Source organism: Mustela putorius, unplaced genomic scaffold, assembly GCF_011764305.1.
Source record: "Mustela putorius furo isolate JIRA1106 unplaced genomic scaffold, ASM1176430v1.1 tig00000577_pilon_pilon_pilon, whole genome shotgun sequence".
In the NCBI taxonomy this organism is placed as follows: Eukaryota; Metazoa; Chordata; class Mammalia; order Carnivora; family Mustelidae; genus Mustela; species Mustela putorius.
Window position 1 is genome coordinate 5,077,542 of NW_025421421.1, and position 27,402 is coordinate 5,104,943.

Genomic DNA, 27,402 nt, shown 5'->3' on the forward strand with positions numbered 1-27,402 from the left:
CCAGCACCAGTGATCGAGATGAATGGCTCTTTTGTTAAAAAGCCATCATCAGTATGTTAAAACATTTTTAGTCTTTTCACATAAGGATTATGAAATATACTTACTGGGTGAAAAATAATGCTTCTTACGATATGCACAGGTCAGTTAGGGTGAAGGTTTTGTCCACTTCAAAACTACTGTGGACATGTATGTTCCTTTATCAACCTGTCCCCATTTATTCTGTCTACAGATGTGAGAACAAGCACAGGGTGAACATTTTCAAAAGAATAAAATGAGAAGACATCACTGACACTTCCAACAACACAGATTTATCCTTTAGATACGGAGAACTAGTGGCCCGCAGCCTCCAAGTCCAACATTACCCCCCTTTCACAAGCTCTCATCACCACTAACAAAAATCTTCTCAGGTCTCCCAAGAAAACCTGTGCTTTTCTGGTTATTTTGCTGCCTGATTAGATGTAGATGTGATCATTTGATTCTAAGCTTTCTTCGGTAATCCAGAAATTAGAAAGAGAACAGAAAAATCAACGTTCACATATATCCTGAGACAGAATCAGTTTCTTATTCCACACGAGAAGACTCTTCCAGTTAGAAGGTGCTAAGACAGTGATAGATAACGTGATGTACTTTTCCTTTCAAACATAAATAATCACTTATGCAGAATCATCATGATTTCCCTCTATGTGTTCAAACAGGAATTTCAATTTCCATCCTCTAGACACAGCAGCCACTGTTATACAGTCATGAACTCCATCTAGACGCAGGAGTTAATAAGCCCACGTCGGAATTTAGCAAGTCATTATTTCCAGCAATTAAGAGTACAGAAAACATAGTATTGTCCTTTTTCCACAAAGGTATCCTCAAAGACACCATCACACATTTCATGGAACCATTGTTGTGCCCAAGGGTCCTTCCTTACACGGGTCATTATCGATACTTAGCCTTGACTGAGGTGTATGACAGTTAAGCATACGCAGTTCAGCTCTCTTGGTGACTAAGTTAGCCAAACACGGCAGACATAAGGGATCTCGAATCTTGTGAGGAGTTTTCATCATCTCTGTTTATTGGAGCAGGCTTCGGTCAGTTGGTGAGGATAATGGAAATGTTGCAGACAATCAAGGAAATTGAATCATGAGAACAAACACCTGAAGGCTGACATACTCAACAGGCACAGGATTTTGTTCTATTTCTTTGCCCTGAATATTTGAGGAAACGCTGCTTTGTTGCTGTCGCCTTAATGTTTACAAACAAGTTAAAACAATTCATCAGTCATCACTGCAAAACTAATTATTTCCCTCAGTGCTAATGGACTGCACCACACAGAGGCTGTCTCTCTCAGCACCACAGCTGTCATGCCTTGTTTTTTTTCCTCAGGGGAAACTAAACTTCTTACTTCAAGTTTATGCAATTAATCTTCTCCTACAGGCAACAGAAAGGATAAATTCTTTCTCGTCCAGTCCATTTTGCTCTACTTAAGATGAAAGAGACTTCTCAAATCATCCCGTGTCTCTCCTTTTGATGATTAACAAGTGGGGAATACAAAGAGAAGACTGCCTTTCTTCTTCTATATCTTGTTTCTGGGAAGCAAGGACCCTGGCTCATGTTTCCATCTTTCTAGAAAGAACCCCCTTGTCAGTGACACAGAAACCACTGATGGACAGTCTCATTTACCAAGTGCCCTTCATCCAAATGAGAAATACCTGGGAACTCACCAAGTCGATGGGACCCCATAACGGGCCTAGGGTTTCAGCCATTTTGAAGGCCTCAGTGCTTAAGTAAATTCTACTCAACTTGAGACTTTGCAGGGTGCCTGGGTGGCTCAGTGGGTTAAAGCCTCTGCCTTCGGCTCAGGTTATAATCACAGGGTCCTGGAATCGAGCCCCACATCGGGCTCTCTTTTCAGCAGGGAGACTGCTTCCCCCTCTCTCAGCCTGCCTCTCTGCCTACTTGTGATCTCAGTCAAATAAATAAAATCTTAAAAAAAAAAATTGAGACTGTGCTGTGGGCTTATCCCTCATCAGCACTTTCATCAACACCTACAGGACTAGGTACATTTAACGAAAAGATTTGGTTCCCAAAAGGGTCAGTTAATGGATTTTTCTTTTGCTGTCCATAAAAACAATCTCAAGAATTTACACACCAAGTGGGTTCCAGGCAAAGGTAAATTGGCTTATTATATGAAGCCCTTCATCTCTTTTGTTGGAGTTTTAAAAACCTGCATTTTGAGTGATTTGCCATGGGCTGACGCTCATATTGACCCAGATCATTCTATCTGATCTGCAGTGTCACAGACCACAACCTAAGCCACGGTGTCTGTTGAGTATTTCAGAGTCTACTAGCCTGGGAAACCCATCCAAGAGTGTATGAGGACATAGACAACTTCCAAGTCTTCCTAAAAACACAGCCTCACCTGCTGTCGCTCTTTACCACTGATCCAGAACGGCACTCCTGAACAAACACCAGGCTTCCTGCCCTGTGTTTGCAGAGCCTACCCACTCCCTCGTTCATCCGCATTTCGCATCCCTACCCACTCATCATAAAATCACAAATAAAGGTCAGATTCGGGCCTTCAGGCTGGAGATTTCAGGGATGGAACCATTTAGAGCCTTGATGCCAGACCCTGCCCAAGTTTGTCTATTTCCCCCCAGGCCAATCCCTTCCTTCACAGCCTCGCTAGACTAATTCTAGAAAGGCATAGCTAGAGCCTGACGCCTGCTTAAAAACTTTTCCTATCTTCCCATTACCTACCAAACAGAGGTCAGACTCCTCACTCTGCAATTTCCAGGGCAGAGTATTAGAGCAGGAACCCGGTAGGCTGGTAACAAATGTGTCAGGCAGCCACCCCCGACAGGGGACACTGGCAGAGCAGACCGTGGGCTGGCGCTATGAAGGGCATCATCAACTGTCTGCATTTTCTAGTCTGTTCCATGGCAGAGGCTCTCCCTTCACCTGGAATGCTCTTACTTCAGGTCCCACTGCAAAAACCGCATATCCGATTCATCTGGATTTTCCTTTCTGGCTAGATCACCTATTGCACTTTTTGTTTTGCTCAAAACATTTGTTTTCTTCAGCGTGGTCTCTTTGGTCCTGCCTCATTACTCCTCTGATTCTCAAAAATCAAGCAGAGAGAGAGCAAGAGCTTGGCAGAACCCGAATCTGACAAAAATCACACAGGCAAGACTCTGACTTCCAAAATCTAAAACCCCTTAGTTGGTCTGTATGTAATTTGCCTGATTAATTTCTATTCTGTGCAGAAAGCATTTAGGTATATACCACATCTGGCAGTCTTACCCACTTAGGGCACTAATAACAGAGATCATGGCCATAGTGACCTATTCCTCAGAATCTAAGTCAGCCAGCTTTTGTGGGTCAGAATGGAAAGGAGAGTCTGAGAACTCTTAACACAAGGAGAAATCACGTTGACTATACTGGTTAAAGATCTAAGGACTGGAGGTCTTCTTTCCAAAGTAGAACTGCCACTCAGACAATAATTCTGAAGACTGAACAGCTTGTCCTCCAGTCACATTTATTAGGCATTAATCTACTGATACTAATGCATATGTATTTGATTCATGCCACACCTAGACCCACACAAGACAGAGGACACTTTATAATATCAGAACACAAAACTGAAAGAAAACTTAATATAATTAACTTCTCGGGTAGAAAAATACATCCAGGACTCCTGGCATTAAAGTTATTGTGACGGCGCATTACAGGTAGAACTACATTTCTTTCGACTGACACAAAAATGAAATGTAGTTCTCCATAGCTGGATAAAGTATTCACACTCATCAAGAGACAAATGTCAAATATTAAACCAGCACTGAATCTTAGGGAGAATTCTTTGCATGGAACTAGAAATTCTGGAAAATCTAACCAACGATTTACCGGACTACAATTCCTGTAACTAGAGAAGGGATATTTAAAAGCATCTCGACATTTCTATGGAATGTTGACTTTGTCCAGACATATAGCACCTTGATGCTCTAACTCTTTCAGGACAGAATTCAGGAAACCTGAAGAAATGACTAAGCAACACTGAGCCCTAACCTGTCTCCCTTAAATATGAATTGTTTGGGGAAACTTCCAACAATCTCCAGATAAAGTAAATTCGTGGATGGATTCTCTGACATGTGTCAAAAGTGTCAAGATTTTATATTGTTGAGTAAAGAGGTACACTCAAATTGCATATTGGATAAGACCACAGAAGAAATGTCCTTCCACTGAGAAAATTTAGAAGCTCCATGGATTAAATAAAATTAGCTCCCAGGGGGCGCCTGGGTGGCTCAGTGGGTTAAGCCTCTGCCTTCAGCTCAGGTCATGATCTCAGGGTCCTGGGATCAAGCCCCGCATCAGGCTCTCTGCTCAGCGGGGAGCCTGCTTTCCACCCCTCCCACCCCCGCCTCTGTCTACTTGTGATCTCTTTATTTCTCTGTCAAATAAATAAAATCTTTTTAAAAAAATTATCTGCCTGGGCTTGAAATTAGCGGCTAGTTAAGGTTATCCCTTGGTGTTTGAAGGGGATTTCACTGTCAGGTTCAGCCTGGTGTCACACAGAAGAAAGGGATACAATTTATTGTGTCATGTATTCCCATTATTTTTTGTCTATAAGCATATATATTTATCACTAAAGATTTTCTGTTCAAAAGTTTCCAAGTTTTAAAAAAGAGTATTAACCTAAAGGTGAAGTGAAAAACTATGCACTTAAAATGGTATGGACGCTATGGAACATTGTTTTATAACCATGTTCTGGCCAGATAAAATTAACAAGATGTAAAAATACCAAATGTTAGTGAGGATCCAGAACAAACTTCTTTCCTATATTGGCAGGAGTATAAATTGGTTGAGATACTATGGAAAATTATATAGCACGACCTCTAATATATACCTCTTTTATGGATCAAATTTTATTCTAAGGGATGTGTGTGTGTGTGTGTGTGTGTGTGTGTGTATTTATACGCATTTCAAGAGAAATGAAGACCAACTCTCACCAGAAAAGATGGTCAAGAATGGTTTCAGCAGCCCTATTTGTAAAAGCTCAGGAAAGAATCTCGATGATTGTTTTCATTAAAATGGGCCAATTAGGATGTATTTATACAATGGAACGCTATAGACCAATTAAATGGAATGAACTACAGATACATACACCAAAAGGGGCAGGGTGGGGGGAACCTCTCTTAGATAGAACACTGAACTAAAGAACCCCGACACAGAGCAGTACATACTACATGATCCCATTAATATGAAGTGGAAAAGGGCAAAGCTGATCTGTGATGGTAGAACTCAAAATAACTGTTCTCTTTGGCAGAGGAAATTAACTGGGAAGGGTACAGGCAAACCTTCCAAACAGCTCGAAACATCTTATCTATGTATCTTGATCTAGGGGTTAGCTCTGTTAGAGTATAGATCTATTAGCATACATTCAACTGTACTTTTAAGATTCATACATGTCACAGTGCATATAATATACTTCATTTAAAAAAAAAGTTTAAAAAATGTTAGGATCAAATTAGGAAGTGTCCGACTTAATTTTTTCTCCCATCAATACTACAAAGGATCTGGGGAAACCTTTAAGCTCCTGAAAACCTAATGTGGAAAATAAGCTTTTAAGACCAACCATTAAGTTTCCTTTTCAAAGCTGTAAATCCATCTCCCTTCTCCCTAGGATCTTTCCCTGGTGTGGACCATTTTCCACTGTCCAGATATAACCTGATTAGCACCAGCTTGGGGCTCACAGTAGGTATATGCGGAGAGACTGACCTTTACCCTAATGGTCTTTCTTACCATGTGTGCCCTGTCCCCTATCCCCTGGTATCCCAACACGAAGCTCTCTAGACTCAAGTCAAGAAGGACATAGCTACAGCAGTAGAAGGCAGCATCAAAAAGTTCAGAAAGTCTTAATATTATCTAACATAGAGGGGTGTAATGTTACATTAACGGCAACATTAAAAACCATGTATACGTCCTGAGCAAAATTAGGCAAAAGTTTCCCATGAACAGAAAAATACTAGAGTAAAAACCTCAAATGCTGACAGCTCACACCTTTGGAAAATGACTGACAATTCTTTTATCCCCCCATTTTTTAGAGCTTTAAAAATAAATTGTATGCTTTGTGTCATTAATAAAATGTCACAAAGCCTCTTACTGTTCTTTCTCCATGCCCCCAAATATCCCTATTATATCTGACTCAACTTCACCTCTGCAGAGACCAAATTCCCAGGTGTTGGTGACAGCAACAGATGAGCCATGGGAGACCAGCCCAGGACTGTAGGCAGGTTGGTGACTCACAATCATGTGGGAGACAGAAACATGGACATCCGGGCACTTGAAGACGAATCTAGTATTGAAGAGACTTATGGATGCTGGGATTTCTGGAGAGCAGATAGTCAGGGCTTGAATAACATACATCAAATGTACCACTCAGACAGAAAGATCGGGGGGGGGGAAGCCCCAGAATTCTGAAGTTCTCCAGATCTACTCTATCGTGTTACTGTATGACTGCTCATAATAAAGTCGACTTTGAATAATTCTGTCTATTTGAATTTAACAACGTTCTTATGTAAGAATGACAGTCTGCCAGGCGATCTCCAGAACGTCCGAGAAGCTCTAACCAGCAGAGTGGGCCACCTTTGGAGTGAGCTAGGGCTGCCCCCAAGAGTCCTTGATGCCTTAACCTATGAAACAGTGGAAACTGGGTCTAAAGGGAAGCTATTTTCACTTTATTTCACTTTACTTCTTCATCAACAATTAACAAAAACTTCCGAAATACAACCTTTGATAACATGGATTATTTAAGAAAACAGGGTATTCTAGAGTGTGGTCTAAGGAGATTATTGTAAAATTTACACAGCAAAGAACTATTTAAAGAAATCAGGCATGCACATAGATGTCCGAGCAACTGAACAAGGGCTACAGGGAACAAATATGAGCCATAGGAAGAGCTCTTCTTCTTTTTTTTTTTTTTTAAGACATTTATTTATTCAACAGAGAGAGACAGAGATCACAAGTAGGCAGAGAGGCAGGCAGAGAGAGAGGAGGAAGCAGGCTCCCCACTGACCAGAGAGCCCCATGAGTGTCTCGATCCAAGGACCCTGAGACCATGACCTGAGCCAAAGGCAGAGGCTTTAACCCACTGAGCCACCCAGGTACCCCAAAAGAGTTCTTCTGAAAATCTTGCTTAGAAAAACAAACACCAGAAAAACAGGCTATCTCTTGTCTAATTCTGTTATAGAACATCACACTGAAGTTTAAAAAAAAAAAATTATTTAGTGCTGGACAGCCCCACTAACAAGCTGTTAGGATTCTGGAGATCAGAGCTGGGATCAGCAGGGTAAAGATGGGTTGGGCTATTGTCCCTAGGCAGACAGCATAACTTTGAGCTGGGCTCAACAAATGACAAGCATTTTTGCAGGAGACACTCCAATTTTCACAGATTTACCCATACAAAAAGCCAGTTTTTATGGGGTTTTGTGTGTAAAAAGAAACAAAAGAAAAAACACACACAAAAAAACAAAAGCAACAACAAAAAAGACCTGGTGAAGGCTAATTCTACATGCCCAATATACAGAACTCTTGATTTTGCCAAGTTGTTCAATCATGACTACAAAGAACTTAGCACAATTTTCACCTAGTGTGACAAGGGTCTGGAAGGATTATTTTTTAAAAAAAAATTTTTTTTAAAGATTTATTTATTTATTTATTTGACAGACAGAGAGCACAAGTAGGCAGAAAGGCAGGCAGAGAGAGAGAGGGAAGCAGGCCCCCCACTGAGCAGAGAGCCCGATGCGGGGCTCGATCCCAGGACCCTGAGATCATGACCTGAGCTGAAGGCAGAGGCTTAAACTGCTGAGCCACCCAGGCGCCCCGGGATTATTTTTAACATAGCAAATACACTGGTTTAAATTTTTAAAAAGACAGATGTTGATCATATGTCGTATGTACCTCAACTTTACCATTAAGAAAAAGAATGTGAAGAATTCTGAATTCTTTGGAATTAAAATCCTTTAAGTGTAATCGTTTTCTTTTATGGAACTAAATCTTGACCATGCTTGTGTTACATTTCTTGTGGATTTCTCTCACAGAGAAAAATAAAACAAATCCATCCTCAAAGGCAACTTTGATGTGTCTGTGTTTGTACAACAGACTAGAGCACTTAAGGAGTTTTTCCCCCAAACATGGAATACGATGTTTACCCACTGGACCCCATCCAGTCAAATGGGAAAGTAAAATTCATTTAATTCCTTGAAGAGAACTAAATCACTTTAAAGTCTCCGTATATTTGCAGGAAAACCCAAGTCATGTTGCTCAGTTGGCATCGTCCTAGGCTTCAGTATAAACACGCCACCACTTACTGTATACATACAAGGTAAATTTTAAAATGGCATGTGTTTCATATGCCATATATCTTCCTCTGTTCCTAAGTAGTTTAAAACCTCAAGATTCATATGTGGATGGAAGATCACACACAAAACCATGAGGAAATTTTGCAATGGTTCAAATGTGTCAAGAAATACTTTTCCAACAATTTGGGGGGAGGCAGCATTATTTATATTTGCATTGAATTTACAAGCTCATCAGTAAACACGTCCATTCTATTAGAGGAAAGAAACACTAAATACTGAACTACTGATTTTTCTGATATTACCCCCTTTGCAGGGGGTTGGCCACATGTGAAGAAGAGCACAAGGACTTCGGGCGTGGGCCTGATTTGGAATCCGGCTGGGTGATGGTGGACCATCGTTCATTCTTGTAACTCCAGTCACCTCCTCAAATCAATTGGGGAGAACACCAGCGCCCTCAAAGGAGCTCATCAAAATCAAGTAAGATGATGTATGTAAAGTAGCAGGTGCAGGCCATTTTGTTCTTGTTTATGTTTTCTCCCTGATTTCCTCCACTGCTATGCAAACACTCGCACTGTGGGGGAGTGTTCACAACTCAGCCCCTATTTCTGGCACCAAACATCATGCCAGGTGCTCCCTCGGATGGCTTGCCGTTCCTTTGCTCCCTCCGCAAGGCAGAAAAGCAGGGCAGTCTGTTTGGAGATGCCCATACCGCTCGGCAGCCCGTTGCTCAGCTTAGGAATTCACCCTGGTGAAGCCCATTGGGAAATAGATTAACCACTAACCTCATTCTAAGCCAAAGCAGAACAGGAGCAAAATCACAGCAAACTCAAAATAGGACCTAGGATGCACATTCCACTTCTTGCTTTTTCTAAGACAACTGATGTTCTCTCCTCTTTCCGGATGGGACTTGGACAGTTTTTTCCTCATTCCCATCCAGACCCCTGGATTCCTCTTCAACTGTGGGGAAGTGGGTTTCTCTATCAAGTGGCGAAATCCAGGTGGCTGGGATGTCAGAAGCTTCTCTTCTTCATTTCCCCAGCCGCTCAGGGGGTCCTTCTGGACCTGGTCATTATAGAATCATCCCTGCATGGACAAGGACTTCCTCTCAGATGAACCAAAGTCAGCTCCATGTGCAAGAATCAGAAATGAAAGGAGCCTGGCTACAGGAAGGATTCATAAGGTTCAGAAACAAAATGGAGGACTATCCAACTTTGTCACATTGCTTTAGCTTTGTAACCCCCAGGGTGTTGAGAAACTATCATAAGGGATATGGGGATGCAAATTTAGCCTACCATCTGAAAAGAGACACATGCCTGCAAGCCCAGAGTCCAGGAGAGTTGACACAAGTCCCTCAGCTAAGGCCTCATCTTCTCCAGGACTGGGCAAGATAATCTACAGAAGATTCACTGACTTCAGTGAGTGATTTTAGACACAAACACCATGATCAGGTATCCTCTTTTATGCAAGCATCAGCATAAATTTACACATGGGGTGCCTTTGTGGCTCAGTGGGTTAAAGCCTCTGCCTTTGGCTCAGGTCATGGTCCCAGGGTCCTGGGATCAAGCCCTGCATCGGGCTCTCGGCTCAGCGGGGAGCCTGCTTCCCCTTCTCTGCCTGCCTCTCTGCCTACTTGTGATCTGTCTGTCAAAAAAAAAAAAAAAGTTTTAAATTAAAAAAAAAATAAATTTACACATGTGGATGGGAAATTATATAGGACACATACAGAATTATTATAATCAATATATAATATTCAAGAATCAAAGATTACACTTTTTTTTTTTTTAAGATTTGAGATAGAGAGGGCACATAAGTGGGAGGGACTGAGGGAGAATCTCAAGCAGATTCTATACCCAGGGCAGAGCCAGGATGTGGGGTTTGATCTCAAGACCCTAAGATCATGACCTGAGCCAAAATCAAGCCACATGCTTAACCAACTGAGCCACCAGGTGCCCCTACCTGTCTTTTAAAGATAATATGGAGTCATTTGTGCAAATGCTCAATGACATCTTGAAATGGAAGGCCACTTTTACATTTATCTGCTCCTGGTGTCCTCTTTAATTAGAATGGACCTCCTTCCACAGCAGGGACTGAACAGGCTGATGAACATGGGGGACACAGCCCTTCCTTGTTCATTCCCTGCATTATTTCCCTTCAAATTAGAACTGTGCCAGCTTTGTCAGGCTAAATTCTAACGCAGGTTTCACAATCTTCTAGAAAAACTCTACTAAAGCTCAAAGCTTAAGAGCTTAGTAGGTAACTTCTTTAAAACTAAAGAATAAAATCTAAAATCCCTCAAACTATTTCCATAGAAGCCTTCCGTTACCATCTCTCCCGGTACACAAGAAGAGGAAAAATGTAGGCAAAGTGGGATCAAGGTTTTGGTGTTCCACAGATAGCTCCAGTTCATTAGACGATGTTGTGGCTCTTTACATAATTCATGCCCCCAAAGTAGTATCTTGATTTCTTCAGGCTAAAGTATGCCAAAGATACTGTCAATAAACATCTAAATGCCCAGTTGCTCAAAAGATCACAGAACACAGGGTAAGCAAGAATGGGTCTTTGAGACCCCCCTCCTGTGCTTGACATGCTCCAGGTGGGAGACAGAAAGGAACCCAGGCCAGAAACATCGCTGCCTGACATCTGACACCAGGAGACGAGGATTCTGGCTCTTGGTCATTTAATAACTGTTTGAGAAATGATGGTGCCTGCTTCCATACAGGTGGTGGCTCTCCATGTAACACAAGGCCCCTCCGTGGAGGAGGGCAATTCTAGGGCATCATCACTGTTACTCAGCGCGGTCAGCCAACTGACATCTCTTATACTATCACGGAGCATTTATTGCTTAGAGCATACCCTTGGGTGGGTGGGGGTGATAAGAGCAAACCAAAGATTGCTGAAGTTTGAGGGAAAGGCACTATTAGAGAAGTACAATGAAGGGACATCTGTGTGGCTCAATCGGCTGGGCATCTGCCTTTACCTCAGGTCACGATCCCAGGGTCCTGGGATCTAGTCCTGCATCAGGCTCCTTGTTGTCAGCAGGGAGCCTCCGTCTACTTTGCCTGCGGTTCCCCCTGCTTGTGCTCTGTATGTCTCTAATAAAAAGAAGCGGGGGGGAAAAGAAAAGTACAGAGAAGAAATCCGGGCACACCAAGAACAAAGTCAACCAACTGCCCCAATCTCTGGGCCAGGTATAGGCCAGTTTGCTGAGAAGAGCAACAACACATTAGATCTAATGAACAGCCTGCAGTTCCAGAACCAGTCTAAGTCCAGGAGTACTGCCTCAGCCAGTATGGTGTAGTCTAGGAATAATGGCTCTGAAGCTATGGCCTCTACTCCTGACTGGCTTTGCAACGTTATGGCCTCAGTTTTCTTATCCATAAAATGGAAATTATGTTAGCACTCACTTTATAGATTTTTGTTGAGGATTAAATACATCAAGCGTTTTCAACACTGCTTGGTACCTGCTTAAACATTTTATATCTTACTTCCTAATTATAATCCCTCAGAGTGGGAGGATCCCCTCTTTTTTGCCTGGTAGAAACTAAGCTAAAGCTCAAAGAAACTTGACTAAGACTATTTATCTTTAAATGGTGAAGCCACAATTCAAAGCAGCACTCTTCCATCTGTAAGTCATACAAACACTTCAAATATTTTAAATATGTATTCTCCCTTCATCTTCTGTCCTAACTCAGTGGTTCTCCAAAAATGGCTCCCAGCTTAGCAGCAAGACAATTAGCCGAGAAATTGTTAAAAAGGACTTTTCAGGCCTCACCCCACATCTGTCCTGTCAGATTAGCATGGCAAGTACAGCTGTGTGCAGCTCCTTTCCCCTTCTATGGAGAATCAGACTGTAGCAGGAGTACTACCGATTATTCTCAAGGAATGAGTAAATCAGGAGAATGGAAGTTACAGCACAGGGAATACAGTCCATGATACCAGAGTAGTGTTGGAGGGTGACAGATGGAAGCTCTGCTTGTGGGGAGTGTAGCGTAACGAATAGAGATGTGGACTGTGTTGTACACCTGAGACAAATGTGTGTCAACTGTATTTCAACAAAAAAATTTTAACAGAAATCTAAATATCCCAGAACAATTGTGAAACATTAGAAAATGTATTTAGTAAAGATAATGGAGAATTTTACCCTGGAGGTCCTGAACAGGAGACAGGTGACATTGTAGGACAGCTGAATTTCCAATTTTCCTGGGAGCACAGAGCTGGATATAGGGTCAATTATAGAGTCAATTCTCCATGTGACTTTGGGCAACTCAACCAATCGGGGACTCAGGAAGCAAAGTGAGTGACCTCTCCTATCCCTTACCAGGTTATCCACTCTGTGAACTCTAAATCTCCCTGACTATACTTTAATAAGTATGATGTAGGATAAAATATAAATCTCAGGAGTAACCATTGAATAGAGTCATGTGAAAAATGAAATTATTTGGGTTTCAAATTAGGTTGGAGAAGGAAAATCTGCAAGGGTTCTAGCAATCTCATTATTCCGAGTTTCAAAGTAAAAACATGTAGAGTATAAGATGAAAATAAAAGTCAACATGATTATCAAATAAGTTACTTAAGTAGGCTATCTTTATGGAGAACGGGGAAAAAAGTATGACTAACCCACGCCACAGTAAGTTTGCCCTAGTGAGGAGCTTCCGTTGGAATGCACATCAGGGGCCAGAGTCTACATATGGCACAGATCTCAGAACGGAAATCCAGAACCTGAGTTCCAGTCTGAGCTGGGTCTAACTAAACATGAGCTTATTTTGGTTCAAGATGCAGTTTCTTCACCTGTAAGTGGGGCACAGAAATTAAGTTACATCCTGTCTTAGATTTTTTTCTGAATCTAATTTTTTTAACTCTTCTAGGATTAAGATGCCTCATTGCATAGGCCCCTGCTGGTGGCAGGGGTGGCCAGAACTATCAGGTAATAAACACGTCCAGGAATGAAAGAAGTTTCAGGATGTTTTGGCCCAAGTATAGACTATAGACAAGTCATGTACCCAACCCAACATGAAGTTATCCTCAGAGTGAAGGTCATTCTGATACCAACAGGATGGCGTAAAGTTGACTCCAAACGTGTATGTCCCTAAGGCCCACACAGGAGCCATCACTTCAGACTGTTACCACTTAGCTTCCACTGATCAGGAATTCCTGGAGAAGTTCTACCCCTTCTGCCTAAAGATCCAAACGGTTAGCTTTAATTGAAAAATACCTCCAAGTTCTTTATGACTAGAGAGTCCACTGGGATCCAAAAAGTCAAATACCTTCAAAATCTCCCAACTTCACAATTCAGTTTATGGAGAATAGAAACGAATCTTGGTGGCTAGTACCCTCAATGACTCTTTCACCTCAGAAAAGGCAAATCAGAGATTTCTAATTGTTTGAGGGAGAATCAGATTTGTTTTTTCCTGCCTCACCAGCTACACTCTGTGCACCATACTACAAATCACCCTGGGAAATACATCCATTCTAAAAGTGAGGAAACTCGGGCTGAGCTCTGCAGCAAGGGGCCATGGCACACAGAGGCAGGGGGCCATGGCACACAGAGGCAGGGGGCCTTGATAGACCACTCCAGGACTGGAGCAGAGAGAATGAGAAAATGAAGAAGAGGGATGATGCTAAGAATCAGGGAAGGCCAGAAGCAGCCCTGAAAGGCAGGGTTTCAAAGACCCAGGCTTTATCTTGGGGGTATTCAGAAGCCATGCAAAGGTTTTGTGCAGAAAGAGGATATGAGCCCACCTGCCTTACCAAGACCCCTTATTGAATAAAGACTGTTTTCTGAGGATGAACAGGGTCAACTCAGGAGCCTGAATTCCAAGTGGTCCCTGTCTCTCCTTTTTCAGTAAGGCATTTGACATCAATAGAGGTTCATAGTCATGGCTGTAATATCATCCCAGTTCCACAAGCCTACCCAGTGATCACACAGCCGTATTCTCCTGTCCCTCTGCAAGAGAAGCCAGTGCCAAGAGTGGTGCAGAGAATATGCTCAGAAAAAGGAAACACAAATTAACTCTGGCAGTTATTTGGCTCATTTTTCAGAATCCATCTAACAAAACACCATGTTCCAGTAGCCAGAAAGGATGGAAAGGCTCACAACTGGCAAAATCACCACAGGACCTAGAGTAATCATGCCCTACTTCGCAGCACTCCCATTTGAATTTTTTGTTTTGTTTTGTTTTTGTTTTTGTTTTTTGTGTGCTAGGCTTGCAGAGAAACATCTGTGTTTGCATTGGGGACTGTCAAAAAGGCATAAAAGATAAATGGCTAAATAGGATTAAAGATGTAGAATCAGAGTTTGCTATGGCATTTAAGAGTGAAAAGGAACCAAGCAAGACCCAAGACTGAGAGCCACAAAATGGGTAAAGGCACTGGAATGAAAATAAGAGCCAATTTTGACAATCTAGAAAAATCTTTGCATTTTGGCAGTCCATCTGTACGCCTGGTGTGTCCCCTTTCCCCACCCTCTAAACCTATTGCTTGTTTAGGAAAACAAAGAGCAAGAGTGGCACGGGGAGAGGAGCAGTGACCAGGGATCATCTCCTTTCAGCCTGATTGGTTATTTTCCCACTATCGCAATTGCTTTAACTCCTTAACAAAATACACAGTATACAGTAACTATGGTAGAAAACTGGAGTTGAATTATTTAGCAAGCACATTAGAGGAAAACAGCACCTCCCCCAAACATACAGTTTGCCACAGAGAACCTCAAAGTATTAGTCCATATTTTTCTAATACAATTAAGTGAGTTTTTCTATATACGAAGTCATAAAGGAAAAATTTGGTTGACTTGACTACCTAAAACTTAAAATTTTACATGATACAAAATAAGTGAATTAAAAAAAAAAAATAGGGAAATAGGGGCACCTGTGTGTCTCAGTTAAGCAACTGCCTTCCACTCTGGTCATGATCCCAGAGTCCTGGGACCAAGCTCCACATCAGGCTCCCTGCTCACTGGGGAGTCTGCTTCTCCTCTCCCTCTTTCCTACTTGTACTATCTCTCTCTCAAATAAGTAAAATCTTTTTAAAAGTAAGGAAATAAAAAAAATTAAGTTATGATAGGAAATTTTAATTAAGTTTGGTCATCTAAGTTTTTTTAGAGTATCCGTATTTCCTTTTGGGTGTTGTACACAACTTGTAACTGCCCTGCAAAGTAAATGGTAGCAAGTATAGTTAACCCAGGAATGTGAAGGAGAGAGGAGTATTATTTACTAATTTAGCTTCATGAATGTACAACCTGTGCAACAGTACAGGGCCCAAGCTTAGAAGATGCCTATGCTTGGTTTAATACTATGCTGGAAGTCTCGGACATTTTTAACTTCTATTTTCTTTAAGAAGTCCTCAACTCCCTTTGTCTTTGCACTCTGAAAAATGTGTACTGATCCCATCCTTATAGTTCTATAAATTACCTATCTATAAAATAAAGTTTTGTGCTGAAGAAGAATACCAAGATGCTTAGGAGAAGTTTATAGCCTAGAAGTAGAAGTTTAGTAATTCGATTATAATGAAACAAGGTGATTGAAACACATGGTAGAGATGAAGTTCAAACAAGGGAAACATTACTTCTTGGTGGATGAGGTTAGTATATGTGGAAGGCAGCTTTTTGTTGAATCTTGAACACTAATGGGAAGAACAAAGAACAGGGCACAGAGGTAGTGAGCTGTCTGAAAGCACAGGGACTGAGGGACTGCCTGGGCAGACAGAACTGTTGGGTTTGCCCACTGCGAGAAGACCCCAGGCTGGAAGAGCAGGAGTGGAGGCTGTGACAGTGCCTTGAATATCCAGCTAATGAGGCTGAGCATAATTCAAGAGCAGCGGTGAGCCTCCGGTGAGCCTCCGGAAGGTTAGAGAGAACCAGGTAGGCAGAGTCATCACTTAGGAATATGAAAGCCAGCCCCAGGCCAACACTGGTCCCTGCATCCCCTTTTTGGGCTTCCAGCCCAGTGTTGTCTTCACAAATGACAGGGACCCTATGCTTTGCCAAGTTGCTGCAGGGAAAGTACCTACCTCTCATCCAACCAGCTAGATGTCATCTGCTCTAACTGGCCAACCAGATGTGTTTTCACACTCTGGAGAACCAACCTTTATTGCTGAAGGTTTGAACTGTCAGAGCAGATAACCAAGGGACACAGCTCTGAACACCCAAAAAATCAAAGTATATGCATGCTCAGAAGAGTAACACCAACACCGACAGAGTGAGATTTTATCGCCTGAACTTGAGCACCTCTAAAAAAGTTCTTGCGGGTCACGGAAGAGAGCATGGACACTTACTCCATTTCCTTGAGACAACAAAACTACAGAAGTAGAAATCTACATTCCAAGTGCCCAGTGCTTTGGTCCATGAGACAGAACAGGCTCCACACCCCAGGCAAGGATTTTACCAACCACCACTTGGCATCTTTCTCTATTAGGGCTGCATCAGAAATCAGTAACTTGCACTTGGATTTTACATTTTTCAAGTTTTTATTTCTTCAGTCTCTCCTGTCTCTCTGTTCTCTTTCTATTGCCCCGCACACATACCAATATAATCACACCTCTGTATCGATGTACTCACGCATATGCACACCCATGTACACACAGCACCTGAATAATTTCCTTGCAAGCTGTACTCCACTCCAAACTGAAAATTACATTTCTACTTCTAAGGGTTTCACCCAATCATGTTCCAGAAAAAGCCCAACCCTCTACTGATAGTTATATTTTAATATATTATTACTTGATATCAACTTAGAAGTTTATTGTCCCTTTAGCAGGAATATAAGGAATTATGTGGAAATGAACAATGTATGAAGAATGAATCAGGAAATAAATTACATAAAATACTCAAGTACACACTATTAAAATTGCCTAAGAAAATGTAACTGATATCTATCATGATATATCACTGAAATGAAATGGGATTTTAATTTTTTTTTAGCTCCACTAAAACCATTTCTTCACCAAGAAAATATTAAATGAGAAAGCTGGTTTAATATTCTAGCTCTGAAAAAAAAAGATCTTAAGCGACACTACACCATCTCTTTAGCAAGTAATCTATCACTATTTAAAGATGGTTCAGTTTTCAAAAGAAAACACGCTATTTGGGGGGAAAAAAAGCTGTCAATATTCCTTTTAATGATATCGTGTGTTTTCTTTAAATGAAGCTTAGAGGCAAAGACAGACATTTCAGTGAATATCAGCGTATTCCTCAGAATTGAAAAGCTGTTTTCTCATTCCAATTTCCATGCTATACTGAATTATGATAATATCCTGTATCAAGAAAAGCTTTTGATATTTCAGAACTAAAACATAAAACACATTTAATTTGGGAAATTAAACTCAGGATTAAAGGATAATGAGCTTCACCTTGGAACTTTTCCATCTTTGTCATCTGACCTTTAACACGGAATTTTACACAGGAGAGGATTTAATCAGAAGAGGGACCACAGACATATTAACTGATAAATAGTTAGGGATGGACTCCAGTCCCCTTTTTGTTCAAGCAAATTGTCTTTTGTTCCTCTGAGCCTCACTCCTCCCTCAGAATGTTCAGTGAAACTCTCAAGATCTGACTTCATCACCTGTCATGGAAACTGGTACCAGAAACAAAGAAGCCCATTGCTTTCACCAACCTGCACAGTCTTCAGCTTGAGAGGAAGGCAAAAGCCTTCCCTGGCTGCATGTCTGACAAGAGGGTTGGATAGACAATTAGCAACCTAGGTAGAAGAAAATCAAGCATCCTACCTTTTTAAAAACTCCATATACTCGGTATGCTTGATGAGTCCTGTCCTCATCATGATCGTTTGAAAACATTGTCGATCGATGGCCCAGAGTTTCACATTTACAAGAGCTGGAGGACAGAAAAAAAAATAACAGGGGAAAAAAATCAGACAATTTCAACCACGAACCACATCACGCAGAAGAGAGAAGGGACCCAGGGGAGTCCTGGGGAGCCTGAACCTTCATTTACATCTGATACCATCACGCTGTCCTATTTCCTTAAGGACCCAAGTATTCTTACAAGGTACAATGTAGTTCATACTTCTCCTTTTAGTGTTATTACCTAATAGGAAGATTCTTGGTGGTCTTCTGTCCTTAGGGGATGGGAATGCCCAAGTACACACTGAAAAAATTTTGTGATTTCAAGACTACCTGAGCAACAATCACATGGACAGAAAGATTCACAATTAATAACACTCCCTGGGAATTACCCGGAATGGTGTTCATGATTCAAATGATCACGTTTTCATTGTAAAAAGTAGAGGTGAAAACTCAATCTTCAGGCTAATGGAGTGAATTTAATAAAGTAGAAATAATTGCACAGTGCTTTCTACATGAAACCTATTTTTGCAAATTTAACCTGTGCCCAAAGTTGTCCTGTGAATTTCTAGTAGATAGGTTTGTTGAATTTTAATTTCTATTCTCATACGTACACGGTCTTTAACAATAATAGTGTTGAAATAGAATACCATGAAGTTCACCATTTGATCTATTACAACCATTTGATCTACTAAGAGACAAGTTTTCGAAAAAAGACGCTATAGGGTAACAGGTTGATATCATGAGATAAGCTTAGGTTTTAGAAGAATACTCTAAAAGTCTCCATACCCCAATCTGTGTGGTGGGCATACAAGACGCTTATTGTACTATGCTGTTTATATATGTTTGCAAATTTTCACAATAAGCAACACTTTAAGTTAACACACAAGTGAAGCAAGCCAATTCACAGCACATACCCATGGGGGATGGGGTAGGTAAGCATGATGGAGGGGTTGGAGCCAGACAAGGGAGTAGAGACAGTTTAGTTCAGTGAGCCAAATGTGGAAAAATTGAAGAGGATAACTTTCTCACTAAGCCCCCTGAACATGATGGATGGAGATCTGGGTGTAGGGGAGGGGGTGCAGAGTATTAGGTTGCAGGTGTGACACGAGGGGAGGGACACTGAGTAACACGGAGCAATGGAGGGAAAGATAAAAAAGGAAATACCATATTCTAGAGTAAAGCCCTTATCTTTGAGTTTCACCTAATATTTCCTCGCAGAACTGTGTGACACTAAGAAACTAGAACATGACTTGTCCCTTAGCCTGCTCTTTACTGGAGAATTAAAGGTGCTCAGTTAATGAGAAAATGAACAAAGCCACAAAGGCTGGTGGTGTACGCATGGCTCTGGGCCAAGCAGCCTTTAAAAATGAACCATCATCAAAAGCAAAGCTCATGGCACAGGTGCTCTCCAGCTACATTCTAGCTCCTCGGCTCAACCCAGGCTTCTTTCCAGAACACCTGTTCACCCCGAGACTGGATGACATGACCTTGAAGGATTGCCAATTTAGGAAAAGATTCACCAGAAGGAGAGTCTTTCAGAAGTGACAGGAGCTGAGCTGGGGGAGAGATGGAGGAGGGGAAATCAGGAGGGGAGAGCAGAAGACCAGGACTGGGAAGGGGCCTGGGCTGGGGAGTCCAGACAGGGATACCATGGCCTGAAAAGGCAGAGACAGTCTTTCTTTATCTTTCTTTTCTTTTTTTTTTTTTTTAATTTGTTTATTTGAGAGACAGAGAAAGCACAAGCAGGGGGAGCAGCAGGCAGAGGGAGAAGCAAGCTCCCCGCTGAGCAGGGAGCCCAATGAGGGACTCGATCCCAGGACCCTGAGATCATGACCAGAGCTGAAGGCAATACTTTACCCACCGAGCCGCCCAGGTACCCTGGGGTTGCTCCATAATTTGAGAGGTTACTGTGGGGCAGGGGGGCCTGGAAGCCAGGCAGAGGAAGCAGGGTTTTGTGTGATAACCAACAGAAGGCCTCTAGAGATCTTAAAATCAAAATAAAGAAAAAAAGTAGAATTGAAGAAAATACCATAGATACAAGCATTCAAACGTTTTTGATGTAAGAAAAAAAACAATTCTGTCCTCATCATTCCTAACGGTCCCTAGGTATTTCCACTATACAAAGACTTCCTCCGAAGGATGAATTAGGATACACTAACTTTATTTTAAAAATAGTGGTGATGCAAACAGTTGTACTATCAAGGATCTGCATCCCGGACTGCACATTCAAGGACTGACTAGAAGCAGACGGTCTACGGAAGTCCGGGATGCCCACCCACTTGAGAGGGCTCTGCCCTGCGGACAGACTTCACCGGCATCCTCCTGGTGGCACTATATAAAAATTTCTACCACTGGCTCGTATACGCTGAGTGATAGAAACACAGGGATAGCTGATAGAGACTCATCGAGGAGGGGCAGAAATTGGATTCGGAAGCACCCAAGTCGAGCAGAAAACAGCACTGCTGCCAAATGATACTTTATGTAAAAACCGGGAGGCAGAGCGGGACAGGACCCAAATGGAGAAAATGGTCCTGGCCATGTAGAGTGATCACCGTTTCCAACAAGGAGGAGTAGGTACCAAGCCCAGGTCATGGTACTCAGGAGTTAGGTGAGGAGGGTCAGTGTGTGTGTGTGTGTGTGTGTGTGTGTGTGCATGCGTGCACTCTTGTATAGCTTGTGACCAAGTTATTTGCAACAGTCTGAGTCCTAGTTCATACCTGGAGGCCAGGCTGTGTCCCAGGTCCCTCCTGATGAGCCAGCTTTCTGCCCTGCCTGTGTCCCTGTCTAGAGCACCTTCTTACTACAGTTCATCATCTCTGCTATGTCTGGATCATGTTTCCTCAAGTAAGTCTGTAAGTACCCCCAGAGAAAAGTCCATGCCTCATTTCTTGTAACTTCTCCCCACTCAAGAAATCAGACCCAATACTTATCAAGTGAAAAGCTATCTGTCTAATTAATGCAACTTATGTACATTAAGTTCACCTAAGGAAAAAAATAAGCCTAGGTGGCCTCTCATGTTACATTAATTCGGTTTAGATATTTTAATCAGGTCTCTGAATCCATGTATTGCAAGAGAAGGTCTAAAAATAACTTCACAGAATTCCGTAATTCCATTTTATCTTCTGATTCCCATTTACACGGGCTACTGGAATGTCTCTACGTAAAAATGGTTTCAGACATTTTATGTGATAATGAACATGGCTTGGCGAGATTGCAAATTTGTCCATGACCTTGGGCTTGGGCGAGATGCCAAAACCTTTTCTGTATTCAGCTGATAAACCTATTAGTCAAGTTAGCATTTCACAGGTGGGCAAGCATGACTAATAATCACCTTGCCTTGTTACCAAGAAGGTGGTTATATTCGAGTTGTGATTAACGTCTTTCTTCTTCAGAGAAGGCTGGAGTGTTAAGTCTCCCCTCCATAACTTGCAGACCATTTGAAAAAAAATTAAAAAAAAAAAACTTTCTATGTACCTCTGATTTTAAGTTGTGTATTCATCTCTGTAGGGAATAAGCACTTGAAAAATAAAGTTCCTGTGATTTTCACCATGATGATTACAGTTGTTGAACATGTAAGTCTCAAGGGCATTAAGCAGAGAAAGTGTTGGGAACGTTTCCTTTCTGTTCAAGTATGTATCTAAAATACTCCGCTGAAACAGTGATCATTTCTTCAGTTTAAGGCCACATGGAACTCAGGCCAGTTACCATTCCTCTGAGATCTCCAAGTGTAGGAGTCCATCAAGAACACCTTCAAATAGCCTTGAATTTGCTGGACTATGGGAGGGGGAGCCACAAAACTGCTAGACTCCAGTCACCAGTCCGGGCTTGGCTTAAATTTCAGTGGGGAATCACCCACTGTTCAGTTCAAATTTTGGATGAATACTGAGAAAGCATGTGGGTATACAACACTTATAATCTCAAATGTTGATTCAGCCCATACTTATTTTATATATATTTATTTATATCTAGCCAACACTGGTGCTATATATAAGGGATAGAAAGCTAACATACAGCTCCTGCCTTTAAGCAACTTGTCATCCAGAACAGAGGCCACCAGACTGTGGTCCATGCCAGACCAGGCCTATGGTCAGTTTTTATACAGCACGCTAGCTATGAATGGGTTTTGCATTCTTAAATGGCTGAAATTCTTAAAAAGAAAAATGTTTCATGACACTTGAGAATTACAAGGAAACAAATTTCAGTGCCCATAAAACACCTGATTAGAATACAGCCGTGCCCATTTGTTTCCATATGGTCTCTGGCTGAATGGAGTCATTTTGACAGATAGTATCTGGCCCTTTACAGCAAAGGCTCACCATCTCCTGGTCCTGTACTCAAATAGCACATCAAAAGTGAGTACCAGGGGCACCTGGGTGGCTCAGTGGGTTAAAGCCTCTGCCTTCAGCTCCGGTCATGATCCCAGGATCCTGGAATCAAGCCTTGCATCAGGCTCTCTGCTCAACGGAGAGCCTGCTTCCTTCTCTCTCTCTCTCTCTCTCTCTCTCTCTCTCTGCATGCCTGTCTGTCTACTTGTGATCTGTCAAATAAATAAATAAAATCTTTTTAAAAAAAGTGAGTACCAGCAGGGGGAAGTATTTGGGGCTTGAAGTACGCAGCTAAGGCCTCCCAGACTCCCCTACTCTCAGTGGGGAAGAGTTGAGTAGGGCTGATTCAAGGCTCTGCAGAAGACCGTCTCCTAAGCTAGGGTTCTTCACCTGGTGCTGTGGATGGAATAGGTCTCCCCCCAAATTAAAAGTTATAGGCTTAATCCCCATATTGATGTTACTTCGAAACAGGGCCTATGGGAGGTACGGAAGTTCTGGTATTAATTCTAATGAGGCAAGGTGGGTGAGGGGCAGTGGATTCCCCACAGCAACAAGCACCTCTCAGGACACCAGTTTCACAATTCAACTCAATTCTGACACTCTACCCAGAGATGGCATCAGACTCTGAAGTAAAGGTTCACTCTTGAAAAACTGCCTCTCCTCCTACCTTCAGAGGCCAATCCACAGTCCCTGTACTTGCCAATAAGGACAAGGAGAGATGGAGGGCACCACTAAACATTAGGGAAATGCAAATCAAAACCACAATGAGAGACCACTTCACACCCATAAGGATGGCTATTCTTATAAAAATAGTAAGCGTTGGCAAAGATGTGAACCAATTAGAACTCTTATGCATTGCTGGTGGGAATGGGCAATGGTGGAGACACCATGGAAAACAGTAAAGTCGTTCTTTAAAAAAATTAAACAGATTTAGCATAGGATCCAACAATCCTGTGTCTGGCTATATACCTAAAGTAACGGAAAACAGGGAATGAATAGTTACTTGTACACTAATGTTCACACCAGCATTATTCACCACAGTCTAAAGATTCAAACAACCCAAATGTCCTTCAAAGAATAAAAGAATATCTAAGATGTGGCCTATATATACAATGGAAGATGATGCAGCTTTATGAAAGGAGTGAAAAACTGATACAGGCTACATCACAGGCAACACTGAAAATGTTCTACTAAGTGAAATAAGCCAGAAACAGAAAGATAAGCATTGCATGATGCCATTGCCATGAGGTACCTAGAATCATCTGATTCATGGAGACAGCACATAGAATTGTGGTTACCAGGGGCTGGGGCTGAGGATAGGGAGGTGGTGCTTGATGGAGACAGTTTCAGCTCAGGATGAGATGAACATCCCCCAGATGGACGATAGTGAGGGCTACACAGCAGTATCAATGTACTTAACACGCTGAACTGCCTGCTTCAAAATGATGAGAATATGTTAAAGGTTGTGTATATTTCATCATGATGAACAAAAAGTTGATCAATGGGCTTACTTTGCTAGATAAGTAAGTACAACATGTTTCATGTCTTGTTTGGTTTCTAATTTTCTGTGACATACTCACCAGTACTTAAAGAAATTGACACTTGGTATTTCCAAGACAGAGTTCAAATTCCATAGGCAGACCTAGTGGCATTTCCCAAGTCTCCCGCCCTCAAGCTTGGCCCACACCCTGCAAGTTCATGCTAATCTACCCCAGGCCCCTGCTCATGCTCAAGCTGATCCCTGAAACCAGAGGCACTTCCTACCTGCTTGTCTCCCAAAATGCTCATTCATCCTGGCAAGACCCAAATCAGTTATTTTTATTCTTTTTCCCCTTTCGGGCATTTCCAAGTATTTTGTAGTCTTCTTTCTATTTCCCTAGCCTTTGATAATTCTAAGTATTTGCTGTCCAGTAGGATAGCCACTAGCTACATGTGGTCATGGAGTCTTTAAAATAAGGCTAATGGTAATTGAAATGTGCTGTCTGCATAAATTACACACAGAATTTGAAAGACTCTATGAAAAGAGAATATAAAGTGTCTTATATTTTTATACTGATTACATGTTAAAAATGTTTGATGTACTAAGGAAAAATGTACTCTAGAAGTTACACCTTTTTTTTTTTGGCTTTCTTATTTTTACTTTTGTATGGCCGATGCACAATGTGACATTACTTTCAGGTGTACAACAGTGATTCAACTTCTATGTTATGCTATGTACACACATGTACTTACCATCTGTCAACATGTAACAATATTACAGTATCAGGGACCATATTCCCTGTGCTGTACCCTTCATCCCCAGGACTTCTTCACTCCATTAGTGGAAGCCTCTACCTCCCTCCCCATTCAACCCTTTGGCTCAATCCCACCCCCTCCCATCCGGTAACCATCAATGTGTTCTTATACCTCTGATTGTACTTGCCTGTTTATCCATTTGTTTATTTAGGTTTTTTGTTCTTAGGGTTAGGAGCAGAATCCTATGGTATTTGTCTTGATCGGACTTATTTCACTTAGGACACCTGGCAGGTCTACCCATGTCACAAATTGTAAGATCTCATCCTTAAGGCTGCATAGTATTTCATTTTATCCTTTTTTTTTTCCATGTGATTACCAGAAAATGTGACATTACCTATAATGCTCACATCACATTTCTATTAGTACTGCTCTAGAACACCAATATTCAGTCATTTCTTCACACACTTCCCTTGTTGTGTAGGATGGCACAAATTAAGAGCTCACCAAGTATTTTCCAAATTGAAGTGTGTGTGTGCGTGTGACATTCTGTCTACATAAAATCCATTTCTATCCTTCTACTTCATAGGAAAAACACCAGAGACCATCAGAGTTCCTCTGGGGAGAACCTTTTGAGTGTGAGCTCTATCGGACTGTCTTTCCTCTGTCTTGACATTAGTGTTCTGACAAAGATTCCAGAATAACTTACTCTTCCCCCTGTCAGCGCCTGTCTGCAAGAAACATTTTCAGAAAGTACTTGGGTCTCCTCTGAAACTCTCTGTTGCTGTAAACTTTGTCTAAATGGCCTGGAAGCTTCTGGGGGCTTAGTGTATGAGAAAGGCCAAGGAAGCTGTCACCAGCTTACACCAGAACTTCACCTTCCACATTCGAGAGCACCAGCTCGTCCATAAAGGGGCTTTACTACAGAATCAAGGACTCCCAGAAGCTTTATTTTTACCACCACCCCCATCTCATGATGCTTGAATCATCTGTGGTCCCTCAGATACGCAGAGTGACAGATCAGAGATTTGGAGGGGGTCTGTGGAGCCCACAACTGCTTCCCAATGTTATTAAGGCACATGTTAGCCTGAAGTCAAATTCCAGTTGCCAGAATGTTCTGAGACAAATGCTTCACAATTTGAAAAGGCCATTTGCTGTGTCCCATGCATCTAGAACACAGTGAAGTCCCCATTGTGTGAAAGTACCTCACCATTAGTACGGGGGTGATACTGTAAACTTTTTTGCCTAGAAAAAGTATATATTCCATGAAGATAATGGATTATAAAGTTGAACACTGCAAATAATCATCATTATAAGTTTAATAGTAGAAAAATCATCAGCAGTGTTGCCATGTTTATGTGTTTCAAAAAATGTGGTGTAGCAGCTACCTCAATGAAACCAAAAGAATTGGTTTAGAATTATCTAAGTTCTGCTCAACTGTATACCTTGTACCAAGTAATCAGTAAGGCCAAGCACTGACTTTTGGAAAATAGGAAAACATTGGCCGTCATGACGACTTTAACGTTTATTTTTACTGTCAAATGTTACGGATACTGTAAGGACCAAATGAATGCTGATATTTTTAATACAGATAGGACACTAATGAGGACTATTTTGAGCACCATTACTGAACATTTCCTCTAGCACAGAAGAACTTGATGTCTGTTGCATTTATGTCAGTTTTTCTCATATTCATTGGGTGATATATTCTTCTGTCTTTTCTATAAATATGGGAGCAGGGTGTCAAAGAGACTAACTCACTGCCCAGTCACACTTCATCATTAGTAGGGCCACTTTCACTCCAACTCCAAAACCTGGGTTCTTTTTATGATGCATAGACGCTTCTGAAACTAAATTAAGAATATCTGAGTTCCTCACTCCTTTTGTCTGTGCCATTTAACCACCCTAGCCATGGTCATTAAATACTCGGGAAGCCAAAAGAACAAATAGGAAATATACATTCCAGTTGATTAATAATTGAGGCGGGGAGTTCAACCTCAGCAGAATTCTAGTCATGTCTCCCTAGTTGTTGACCGAAGTCCATCAACACTAAAACCAAGGAGCTAATGAGTAACAGGTTCTGGGGGTGCAAAGCCACAGGGGTTGGGGAGGAAGCTGTGGAGGCAGGGAATTCCTCAAGTGTCCTTGTCTTTCCCTGTTCAGTCCTTGTTCCCAATATGCTGTATCATCTACATCTTTCAAACCGAAGGGCAATTATTCAGAAATCCATAGACACCTAGCTCAGTAAAATTCAGTAGTGGGGCCTGGGGCCTCCCAAGGAGGGTGTAGGAATCCCCAAGCAAATAAACCAGAGATCATCTGAAACAACCGTGACTTGAAGCAAAGGCCAGGAACGAAGTATGCTGGGGAACAGGAACAGGAAGAAATGGGGAATGAGCCCCTACAAAGCAGGTGGCTTTCTGTATAACTCAGATCCAAATAGGGACCAAGAGTGAAGATGCAGGGGCAGAAGACCCACAGGTAACAGAGTTGTAGAAGCCTAAAATACTACTAATTCTGTCTAGTGTAGACTAAAGATCACACCATCGTTCTGTGAACTACCTGCATAGGAACAGAAAAGGAAGGGAGAAGCAATTCCAGTCATTGCTGGACCTTTCTAAATCACCACCCTCACCCTGTCACCCCACCCACAAAACTATCAATGGCTCCCTACAGCCAATAAAGCAAAACACCTCCATCCT

At 41.8% G+C, this 27,402-nt stretch overlaps 1 protein-coding gene across 2 annotated transcripts in view; it reads right to left on the reverse strand.

The window, feature by feature from the left end:
* PRKG1 (protein kinase cGMP-dependent 1) overlaps positions 1-27,402 on the reverse strand; it is a 1,258,123-nt gene that overhangs the window by 441,723 nt on the left and 788,998 nt on the right. For both annotated transcript variants that reach the window (XM_004764104.3, XM_004764102.3), the window contains exon 4: positions 18,066-18,171. In XM_004764104.3, the coding sequence (XP_004764161.1) occupies positions 18,066-18,171 (106 nt within the window). The remainder of the gene's footprint in view (positions 1-18,065; positions 18,172-27,402) is intronic.